Source organism: Ursus americanus, chromosome 9 (genome assembly GCF_024610735.1).
Source record: "Ursus americanus isolate L20-20 chromosome 9, mUrsAme1.1.p, whole genome shotgun sequence".
In the NCBI taxonomy this organism is placed as follows: domain Eukaryota; kingdom Metazoa; phylum Chordata; class Mammalia; order Carnivora; family Ursidae; genus Ursus; species Ursus americanus.
In genome coordinates, this window is record NC_142135.1 from 7,501 (window position 1) to 19,260 (window position 11,760).

The window sequence follows — 11,760 nt, forward strand, 5'->3', positions numbered from 1 at the left end:
TATAATTATTAATAATTAAACACTGTCTCAAAGAAGCTCTTTTCAAGTACGTATATTACAGATCATGTCGTAGTTAGACTAGGACTTTTCATCAATTACTTAAACCTAAGTGTTGAAACCTGAAATACTCTGCAGTGGTAGCATGAGCCCAGAGAATTTAGCAAGGAAATACAGGGTTCGTTAAATTCATATGAAATTTCAAATGTTAGTTGTGACATTTGCCTACTGCTCAGCATTGAGATTTTATTTTTCTTTTTTTAAGATTTTTAAATTTTATTTATTTGAGAGAGAGAGAGCACACACAAGCAGGGAGGAGGGGCAGAGGGAGAAGCAGACTCCCCGCTGAGCACGGACCAAGTGCAGGGCTCAATCCCAGACCCTGACATCATGACCTGAACTGCAGTCGGATGCTTAATCCACTGAGCCACACAGGCACTCCGAGTTTTTTTTTTTCTTTACTAATTTTCCCAAACATGGGTTCTGATTTTATTAACTACTTTCTCAATATATAAACTGAGGGTGATACTTGCCAGTACTCTAAAAACCTACAAATCTTTGGTCTGGAGAAAAACATTAACTTTTGTTCACTATTAGATATTATAACTACTGTGAATATCCTTCAAATCTATGGCAAAATGTCTCTCCCATTATTGTTCAGGCTCCCTACTCTGTACGCAAACAGACTGGGTCCCAGGATTCAGGAAAATCTCTCTGAAGGGGAAGACTGCCTTTAATGATAGCCCTTCTAGTTCACATGGGGAGATGTCCAACCAGACCGTCAGGTACCTGCAGCAACATCTCTCTCCTCTATACCTACTCCCTCCCATTCTCCCAGGGGAAAGTTATGTAATTACAGGTAGGGTTTCATTATTCAGCCATCATTTATTCAAACATTTAGTTAATTCATTTAGTAATTCTATTGCTGAAACTTAATAATTCCACTATGTAATCAGTAAATTATACATTTGCCTTGCAATGCCCTCACCACCTACCTTGCCTGGTTAATTCCTACTCATTGACTTCCCATCTTGAAAATGTTATTGCACTTAAAGAAAATTTGCCTTGTTGATTTAACAAATCAAATGAGGCTACCAAAAATGTTTTGCAGGTTGTTGATGTCTCAGAAATGGGAAGATTCAACAGGCTGAAGAGACCTAGGAGCTGTCTAGCTACTAAAAAACATGCTAAATGAGACCTAAGACTGTGCAGAAGCTTTTTATCTTGATGAAGTACAACAAGTTCATTTTTTCTTTTGTTTCTCTTGCCTTTGGAGATGTATCATGAAAAAAGTTGCTGTGGCCGATGTCAAAGAGGTTGCTGCCTATGTTCTCCTCTAGGATTTTGATGGATTCCTGTCTCACATTGAGGTCTTTCATCTATTTGGAGTTTATCTTTGTGTATGGTGTGAGAGAGTGGTCAAGTTTCATTCTTTTGCATGCATGGAACATAAGAAGTAGGAAGATCGGTAGGAGAAGAAAGGGAAGAAGAAAGGGGGGTAAACAGAAGGGGGAAAGAACCGTGAGAGACTATGGACTCTGGGAAACAAACTGAGGGCTTCAGAGGGGAGGGGGGTGAGGGAATGGGATAGGCCGGTGATGGGTACTAAGGAGGGCACGTATTGCATGGTGCACTGGGTGTTATACGCAAGTAATGGATCATGGAACTTTACATCAAAAACTAGGGATGTACTGTATGGTGACTAACATAATATAATTAAAAAATATTATTTAAAAATAAATAAATAAATAAATGAGACCTAAGAGCACTGTCGATTCTTTAAATTAGTTTTCAAATGTGTCTGTTTCATATAAGAAGTGATAGGAAGTTCAGGGGCGCCTGGGTGGCTCAGTCATTAAGCACCTGCCTTCGGCTCAGGGCGTGATCCTGGCGTTCTGGGATCGAGCCCCACATCGGGCTCCCTGCTCCGCTGGGAGCCTGCTTCTTCCTCTCCCACTCCCCCTGCTTGTGTTCCCTCTCTCGCTGGCCGTCTCTCTCTCTGACAAATAAATAAATAACATCTTTTTAAAAAAGAAGAAGAAGTGATAGGATGTTCAGAGAAGGATCAAGAGGTTAGATGAGCAGGTTTGAGGCCTGGTAAGCCTCCAGGACAATGTCCAAATCACACTACAGAATTGGCCTCCAAACTGTACAGGACGTTGGTGCCACCCCAAAATCCCCATCAATGCCATTCTTCAGAGATAAATATGGGAAAAGGACACTACCACACTGCTGTTGGGAATAAATGAGGGGAAACTGCCATCTTATGGCAGAATTTACTAACTAAAGTTGACAAAATAGTTTGGTTTTTATAAGGACTTTATATTGTTTAAACTTGCAGTAGAAATTCACTTGGGGGATAAGAAATTAATGACTATTAACCCAGCAAAGGTAAAAGTAAATATATTTTAAACTTAGGAGGATTTGCCATTGGTGATTTGGTTTTTCTTCTTGACATAATAGGAAAAATTTTAAATATAGTGAAGAGAATGGTGTGATAAATGCCATGTACACATCATTTAGACTTAATAATTAGCCCTATTTGCTTCATTTTTGTATTATAAAATATTATAAATTACACATATAACAAACGCACACCTAAATATTTCAGTATGCACTTCTAAAAATACCAGCACAATTTTCCACAGAACCACAATACCATTATTGAACCTAATAAAATCAACAATTCGCACATACCATCAGTGTCGGTTAGGAGGGGTTTTTCAAAAACCAATTAGCATCAGAAGGCATACTGAAGACATAACCAGAAGAAATGATATTTGCAAGTCTAAGAATCTATTATAATTTCCCCACGAAAGACAAAATAAATACCTCCCTTGTACACTGAAGAGAAATAAAGGAAATATTTTTTCCATAAAATTATTAGGGAATGGGCAATGCAAACCTAAAATTATGCATGAAGGACCTTCCCTGTAGCTGTGTGGAGAAACACGTCCAAGTGTTCCAATGTGACTGTGTTTTGTTAGTGGGGTGTGTAACAGTTACTAAACCTGAGGCATTACATCTCTGCTTTCTCATCGATGCTGACAGACCACTGTGTGAAGTGTCCAGACAATCACTATGCAAACAGTCAGAGAGACTGCCACTCCGCAAAGGCTGTGATCTTTCTGGTGTTTGAGGAAAGCTCTGGGTAACACAACTCTCTCCTTTTTCTTGCAGCTGTGATACTTGGGGTCTTCGTGAAGCTCTGAGTAGAGGTCAACAACCAATCCCCCAGCTACATCCTCCTCATCTCCCTCACCCTGTGCCTCCTCTGCTTCTTACTCTTCGCTGGCCCCCAACGCAGCCACCTGCACCCTCTGGCAATCCACATTTAGTGTGTGTTCACCATAGGTCTTTTCATTGTTTTGGCCAAAACCACCACTGTGGTCATGGCTTTCAGGTTCACCACAACTGGAAGAGAGGTGTGGATCGGTGTAGTCTGATTCTGGCATTCCCTGATGCAAGTGACTCTGACCTGGCTAGGAAGTCTCCCGGCTTCACTGACACGTACACTCTGAACTGAGACATGCCACCTTTTATGAAATTCTGCACATCTCTCCTTACCAGGCGTGCAGTGATCTCATTTTACATTCCATTTCTTGAACCACTTCTCTGTCACCAGGCTTTATTTCACTTTCCTATTTTCCTCAATTACAAAAGTCTTTCCCACACTCCAGTCTCGAACAGGTCTTTCTACTTTTTTCCCAGCATTTCTAAAGGTTTGTTTACAGCTTTGAATCTTCTACTCCTCTGGAATTTATTATCAAGAATTGTAAAAAAACTTGCAGTCCTTTCTCTTTTTTTTTTTTTTTTGTTTAAATTCAATTAGTGAACATATAATTCATCTTTAGTTTTTGATGTAATATTCAGTGATTCATTAGTTGCATATAACACCCAGTATTCATCGTATCATGTGCCCTCCTTAATTCCCATCACCCCACCCACCTCCCTTTCCGCAACCCTCAGTTTGTTTCCTGGAGCCAACAGTCTCTCACGATTTGTCTCCCTTTCTAAGTAAAACAATAGGGAGAGGGCTGAGTGTCACCTGTTTCTGAAACTCCCCGTGTGGGACATCCACATGACCAGAGGTGGGGGGGAACAGCTGAGCCAAGGACTGGAAGGGCAAAACTGGAGGGAGTTTCAGGCCAGAGGGCCCAGCTTTTGGTGAGTCCCACAGGAGCACAGCAAGCTGGCGAACTAGGCTGGGGGGCCTCCTGGGAGCCCCAGGATACCTGGGCCATGTGCAGTTGCATGTGGGCATTAAAGAGGCTTCCTAAACCTCAGGGGATGTGGGTGTATCCTGTCCAGACACCCAGAAGGTAGGTGATACACCTCCATTTTTCAGGAAACAATGGGACCCAAAGAAGGGGGAGGACCCCCAGCTGCTGGAAAGAATATAATCCTTGGAACAGGCCAAGGGGAACTGAGCAAGTGCTGATAAAAGTTTGTAGAACAGGGGTGTCCGGGTGGGTCTGTCCGTTGGGCATCTGCCTTTGGCTTGAGTCATGATCCCAGAGTCCTGGGATCCAGTCCCACATCGGGCTCCCTGTTCAGCAGGAGGTCTGTTTCTCCCTCTCCATCTGCCCCTCCCGTTTGTGCGCTGTCACATAAATATATAAAACCTTAAAAAAAAAAAAAAAAGAAGTTCGTAGAACAGATGATGATCGTCCAGTGGTATTGTGTCAGACATGTGGGTATAGCTGTGAAGGCCACTAGGAAGAACCAAACATGAGCTGCAGAGCCACGGAGCTGGTGTTGAGACCCCCACACAGCAGGGCCTGTTGCATAGACCAGAACACTGAGGCCTGAGAGTGGTGCAGGTAGGTCAGGGTCTCCAGTTAACCTCACCTAGCACCACTACACCCACCCCATTTATAGATGGGTGAACTGCAGTCAGGGTAAGGGGTGTGACTTAGCTATGGTTGCCCAACATGCAAGCCATGGATGAAACACTGCCAAGAACACAGTTGGGTACAAGCTGAAAGAGCAACCTGAGTAGAAAAATGACCTAGGAGGGAAGCAGGGTTCATGGCCCAGAGGCTAAACAGTACCCTCCAATCTCATCTCCAGATGATTCCTGTTTCCCAGTCTCCATGCACCATGCTCCTGAGTCCAAGACCTGCTACAAGTGGACTTTCAGTGAACATCGTGTCAGGATTAAAGCCCTTGAGGCAGGACTGAGCTGGCTATCTCAGGAGCAGACAAGAAGTCAGCAAGGTGGGAATAAGAAAAGAGGACCACATCAGAGAGGTGGTCAAGAGCCTAAATGTCCACCAGCCTTCGCATTGTATCCTAGGTACAATGAAGTCACCAGGTCAGAGAAATAGGACCCAGTATACATGGAGGACCACTGGCTGCACTGAACACACAAGAGGCAAGAACGATGTAGGGACACTAACACCAGGAGGCACACACAGCAGTCAGGGGAAGAGCCAGGGCCAGGACTAGAATGTGGAGCAGTGAAGAGATAGCACAGAAGATTAGATTGTAATTTGAAGACAGAACTCACCTACCAAGAGAAGTATGGAACACTTGTGTGGAAGCAGGAAAGCAAGAAAGGATGACACAGGTTTTTGGCCTAATCAACTAGGTGGGCAGTAGGGCCATTCACTCAAAAGCAGAAGACAAAGGGAGACTTAGGGGCCAATCAAATGTTTTGGACACATCAAGTTTGAAATGCCCATGAAATATCAAAGTAGAAATGCTGGGTATGCAGCTGGGCTCCAGGTATCTCTCTAGCCTGGGATGCAAGCTTGGGAGACACCAGCAAAGATGGCATCACAACCGCTGAGGAGGATTAAGCCACCTGTTCGATGCAACAGAAGTCCTAGGACTATCACTTAGAGCAGTCAAGGTCTGGAGAGGTCATCTACTGAGGCTTGACCCCTGTCTTCACCAGGATTGTGAGGACAAGCAGCTCTCCACTCCTAACAACAAAGCCTGACCCTCTGGGAGCCACACTAGCTCCCTGAGGATGACACATGCCCAGGAATGAGGGTAATACAAAGGACCAAGCACTGTGGTGAGCCTGGAACCCAACCATGCCGGACGCCTGCCTCATCTGTACTCATTTAACAGACGGTTAGCACATGAATTCACCAATCCATTTTTACAAAAATAGTTTTATTAGTGCAACGTGACATTATGACATAAAGCCCTACACCATCTGACAGGACATTCTGTTGTAAGTAAGCACCAGTATACAGTTGGACAGCCTCCTCCCTAGTCCTTACTACAAACAGCTGCTTAATCTCAGCCTAAAGATTGAGTAAAACACTCTTTCTACAACACGCTGAACACTCACTTCAGACTATTGCAGAAGCTTTTCTAAACAGACCTCCTTCTTCTGGCAGGAAGGACACTTCCATCTGAAAACCTACAAATGGGTCCTGTGCTTACCTGACAGTACCCAATAGACTGGTCTCACACCTGTCCCATAGCCATGGCCCCAGATCCACTGACCAGCCATGGACAGACCAACCCCACAGCTGTCTGACAGAGCAGTCCTGGAAAGGCTCCGCACGCCCGCACTACCCGGGCAGGGGAACTGTTCGAGGATGGAAGACAAGCTAAAAGAAATTGAACCTAAACTCTTCATCGGGAGTGTCCAGGGTGGCCTTGGCTACCCCTGCCTGGCGAGGCCTGCAGACCCTTCCGCTCTTCCTTCTGGTGGCCTCACCTACAGGCTGCACCTGGGCTGTGCGAGCTGCTGTGGGGGAGGGGACAGTCAGTGTCAGAACAGAGTCATAACAGCTAACATTACCTGAGTGCATTCAACTCTAAGCCCTTGGGACAGAAAACTGATTCACTCCTCAAAATTTTAGGGAAGGTATTATCATCAAACTCCACTTAGAGACAGAGGCGCCTGGGTGTCTCAGTCAGTTAAGCTTCCGACTCCTGACTTCCGCTCAGGTCATGATCTAAGGGTCAGGAGGTCCAGCCCCCCATAGAGCATAGGGCTCTGCTCTCAGCGGGGAGTCTGCTTGAGAGTCTTTCCCGCTGCCCCTCTCCACCGAACGCGCTCGCTCGCTCGCTCTCTCAGACAGCCCCAGCTTTTTCTCTCCCTGCTCTCCCACGCCTCCGTGAGTCGGTGTCCTCCCCCTGCTCGCCCCCACCAGCCCTGTTACTCTGAGTTTCTTCCTGTCACTCCCTGGGTTCTTCCTCCCTACCCCCAGGAATCAACCAGTTTCCAACTCCTCACCAGTTCTGAGAACCCGAAGGGCCTCGCGCCGCTGGGCTTCCATCTGAGCCCTGTAGTCCCCAAACAAGGAGCGCATCAGCTGCCTCTTCCGGGGCAGGGGGGTTCTTTCGCTGCGCAGGGTTCGGATTGCCCCAACAGCCTGCTCTCCTAGGATAAAAACAAATGCCTAGTAACTTCCTCTGTCTTCACCTCCTGTGGTCCTACAGCAAAGACAACTCCATCCCGTGGCACCACCCGCAGGCCATAGCAGTACTCTCAGGGTTCCCCTCCCGCCAACTCTACAGAAACACTCCTCACTCTGCTTCGGACTGGGTCTCTGCGTCTTGAGGCCCAGCTCCAACTGTTCCACGCACCACACCAGTTCCCGGGCCAGCTGCTCGGCCTGTAATGATTGGGAAGAGCGGCTATGAGTCGGCAGCAGGACCCCGCGGCCTTCATGCCCATCCCACAGGGACGCCTCCCACCCCCCTCCCTGCCTTAACTCCGAAATCCGCGACCACCACAGCGGCCAGCGCACTCACACCCGGGACGCGTCGGGGATCGCCACCCTTCCCAACGGAGGCCCGCCCTTGCCTGAGCCTCCGCGCTGAGGGGCGCTTCCTCTGAGGCCGGCTTTTCTGAGACATTCCCGCCTCCACTCGCCACGGAGGCCCCGTTCCGGGTTTTCTTCTTCTTTTGCTTCTTGGAGGCTGCGGCGCCTCCACGGCGCTCGGGATGCACCCCGGGGGCGGTGTCACTGCACGTGGAGGGCTCTAAGCGGAGACCGACTGGATGGGACCTGACGGCGGAAGCACTCGGGGCTCCAAGAAGCGATCCAGGGGGCCGGGGGCTGCAGGGAGCGCGGGCGGTACCTGGGCCTGCGGCCGCTGATTTCTCCAGAGAAGGCTGTCCTAGGGCCTGGAGGAGGGGCCAGCACAAGGGTCATGGGGGGTCGCCAACGGCCCAAGACCCTGGCATCCCCCATGTCTCGGCACAACTCACCGCCATGCGCCGCCGTCGCCGCCGGAGATTACGTAGGCCCGAGGTCCGACCCCGAATTCCGTCCTCCGGAAACGCGTCTCCGGCGCCGAGTTCCGCTGGGCGCGGGCGGCGCTGCGGCCGCTGAGATCCGCTGGAGGAGCCGGTGCTTGCTACGTTGCAGGCACCGCTCTGGATGCAAGGACAACGAACTAGACGAGGGAATGCTCTCAAAGCTCACCTCGTGGGGAGAGAAAAGCTGTCACGGAGAAGCGTCGTGAATAGCGGCCGAAACGGGACGGCGCGTGGTTAGCAAAGACCTCGGGACAGCAGCCCGTGCCAGGCGGGCGGGACTGGTCCGGTAGCGGGAAGGAGGCCGGGGGCAGGGGCCGTGATGCGAGGCGAGGTCGGCGGGTTGGGCGAGATCCCGTCATGCAGGCGCTGTAGGAGAGCCCGCTGTCCGCTTTGATTCTGAGCGCAAGGGGAAGAGGCGTCCATCCGAAGAGCGCTTTTGTCCTACTCGGATGTGTGTTTTAAAGATCCCTCTGCTGCCTTGGGACGAGGGTCGGACGGGCTGGGGGCGGGTGAGGTTGGGAATGTGGGGGGTTTCAGAAACAGAGGGGAGGAGCCTGCGCCCTTGCTGGTGGCCTGGATGTGAGCGCGGCCGGGGAAAGGGCAGAGAGGGAGCCCCATCCCGCAATCTACCTTGCCTCTTTGGCTTTCTGCCCAGGGCGGTCCTCCCACCATACTGCACTACAGACCAGGATGCCTCCTCCCTGCCCGGGGTCACAGGCGTCACCAGACCTCCGCAAGAAAAACGAGGGGCTTCAGGAGGACACGAGTCTGAGTGCTGTCTGATGATTCCTGTCAGGGAAATCGAGGCAGAAGGTGTGGGTTCCTGAGGCAGTGGATGGCAAGTGTTGCCTGCCTGGGCCGGGAGGTCTCAGAGGGTAGAAGTGTGGTCATCACAGAGAGTTGGTGTATTATTTATTGCAGCCTAACAAGTTGTCACAAAACTTAGCAGATCGGCAACAGTAAACATCTGGTAGTTTCAGGATCAGGAATCTAGCAACAGTATAGCTGTTTGGTTCTAAATTAGGGTCTCTGGTAACCCCTCTTGAAGGGAGGAATATTAAAAACTTTAGACACATTTTTAAGCTACCACAGTTAGGATGTGTTTCAGTCCTGGCCGACTGGAGGTTTTGGTGGTGAGTGGGTTCCAGATCCAAAAGGGCTTTCTCCTGCCTTGTTTGGCTGTGAGTCAACCTATGTGACTTGGCCCAGACTTGCTTCTTCCAGAAAGCCTTCTCAACCCAGACATCTGTGTCTGAGCACAAGCCTCATGCCAGACTGTCCTCTCCCACAGCCCTATATGCAATCAGGCACCCAGTCCTATCAGTGTATCACCTAAATGGCCTCCACCCCTCCCAGGACACACACCATCTCTGCCCTGAACAACTTCAATCCAGGCCTTGCTAATCTCTCCACTTCCACTCCCTCTCCTCTGTTCTGAAACATCCTGTGGTGGGAGGGAATTTTCTAAAACAAAAACCGTGTTACTCTCTTGCCTAGAAATCTATTTCCTCCAGCATGAAGTCCAAGCTTCTTAGCTGACATGGACAGCTGTTTGCCTGACCTTCCAGCCAGCACATGCCCTAGAAATAATACAAAGGCCACTGTTTCCACACATCACTCTACTCTGGTCCCACTGATCTCCCAGCCTTCTGAGCCTCTCCTTACAGGCCCCTGCAACCCCACTGCCCTCTGCCCGGCACAGACACCTCATTTTCGTTCCCTGGCAGTACTAGAACCTATTCAAACCCCCAGACCCAGACAGCAGGTCCTTGAAGAACTTTAGAGAGGAAGGCATAGAGGACCCAGCCTTCCATATCAGTAAGTCTCCACATCTCTCCACTGCCTCCCACCCTGGCGTGTAAAAAGCACTCATAAAAGTAAGTACAAATCTTCAGCTTCCTCTCCCTGGCTTCTGCACCTCCACAACCACTCCAGAAACCACTCCGAACATTTCTCTCTCCATCACCACGGCTACTCCCCTATTTCTTGAATAGATAAGTCTCTACTACTAGTCTCCACTAAAACCATCTTTCCTCTGCCTATTCCCCTAGCTTCTTTAGAAAATATATTACAGGGGCTCCTGGGTGGCACAGCGGTTAAGCGCCTGCCTTCGGCTCAGGGCATGATCCTGGGGTTATGGGATCGAGCCCCACATCAGGCTCCTCCGCTATGAGCCTGTTTCTTCCTCTCCCACTCCCCCTGCTTGTGTTCCCTCTCTCGCTGGCTGTCTCTCTCTCTCTGTCGAATAAATAAATAAAATCTTAAAAAAAAAAAGAAAATATATTACAAATTTCATACCTGCAAAATCAATATTCATATGCAGCCACTTATCATTCAAGGTAGTTCTTTAAAGTAACTGAGAACACTGAATTTGTGAATACTGAACCATCGCTCCTAGGGGAAGTATAGTTGGGTTCCTGGGAGCCTCCAGTCACATTTTCATCAACTGATTTATATATCACCTTGTTGTGTATTTCTATTTAATATAAACATATATATCTAATATATGTTGTTGAATAATTAACATTGACATCATGGCCAACAACACGACGACTAGTACCTGAATGAAGTTTATATAGCACATGTATTTTCTCCGTAAGGCACAGCACACCTTAGGAACACTGGACAGCACCCCAGCACTATGCTTGAGGGCCATTTTAAACAGCAACATCACCACCAAAAAACACAAGAATGCAATAAGCGTAACATTGATATATTGATATATATGAATATACTATGAAAAGGATACTGGTTTACAGTATGAGAGCAGTGTTGACTGTTCAACCTCAGCTGGGAACACGGAAGTGTAGTGACCCAGAATTTTCATTACTCTGTGCATGTCCATGAATGACTGTGAAAGCATGAGGGGAGGTATTGGGGGTTATAAGTAAATTTCAGCAACCTGGTGAATTTGCAAATACGGAATCCACAGTAATGAAGATTGACTGTATAAATAAACATATTTGAAGGTAAAAATAAAAAACACATGTAACTACCACCCAGTTAAAGAAACAGAACATTATCAATGTCTTTCAGGACATCTGTGTGCGTACATAACAAATATGGGGACTCCTGGGTGGCTTAGTTGGTTAAGCAGCTGCCTTCAGCTCAGGTCATGATCCCAGGGTCCTGGGATTGAGTCCCTGCTCAGTGGGGAGCCCGCTTCTCCCTCTGCCTGCCGCTCCTCCTGCTTGTGCTCTCTCTCTCTCACTCACTCTCTGACAAAATCTTTTTAAAAATAACATAAATATGTATCTTTAAACAATACTGTTTAGTTTTGCATGTTTTGAGCTTTACATGCATTAAATCATCCTGTATGTGTTCTTAAGCTTGTTTTTCTCAACAAGTTTGTGAGGGTTACACATGTTGCTGTTTCCCGTTGTAGGTCACTGTCTCCACTGGTGATGATATTCTATGGTACAAGAACACCCAACAATAAACATTTGTTTCTTCCACTTGTTTTGCTATTAGAAACAAGGCACTGGGCATACTCTTCAATGTCACCTGTGTTCAGGTATTTCTCTACG

At 48.0% G+C, this 11,760-nt stretch overlaps 1 protein-coding gene across 3 annotated transcripts; it reads right to left on the reverse strand.

Annotated features, from left to right (window-relative positions):
* Positions 1 to 927: 927 nt before the first annotated feature.
* On the reverse strand, positions 928 to 8,220 carry C9H8orf33 (chromosome 9 C8orf33 homolog). 3 transcript variants are annotated; one of them, XM_087864438.1, is made up of 5 exons: positions 8,183 to 8,220; positions 7,775 to 8,098; positions 7,499 to 7,583; positions 7,202 to 7,348; positions 928 to 4,622 (listed from the first exon to the last, which is right to left on the reverse strand). In XM_087864438.1, exons 1-5 carry the CDS (start codon positions 8,186 to 8,188, stop codon positions 4,504 to 4,506), a joined length of 681 nt encoding a protein of 226 aa, XP_087720564.1. In that variant the 5' UTR covers positions 8,189 to 8,220; the 3' UTR covers positions 928 to 4,503. The 3 variants fall into 3 exon arrangements, with proteins under 3 accessions (XP_087720564.1, XP_045633390.1, XP_045633389.1); XM_045777434.2 differs by lacking the exon at positions 928 to 4,622 and adding an exon at positions 5,817 to 6,706; XM_045777433.2 differs by lacking the exon at positions 928 to 4,622 and adding an exon at positions 5,824 to 6,709.
* Between the last annotated feature and the right edge of the window lie 3,540 nt (positions 8,221 to 11,760).

Coding starts and splice junctions, on each gene's coding strand:
- C9H8orf33 (XM_045777433.2), bottom strand. Junction 7,584..7,774: donor CCCTCAGCGCGGAGGCTCAG/GCAAGGGCGGGC, acceptor CAATCATTACAG/GCCGAGCAGCTGGCCCGGGA. Junction 6,710..7,201: donor CCTTCGGGTTCTCAGAACTG/GTGAGGAGTTGG, acceptor CCTCCCCCACAG/CAGCTCGCACAGCCCAGGTG.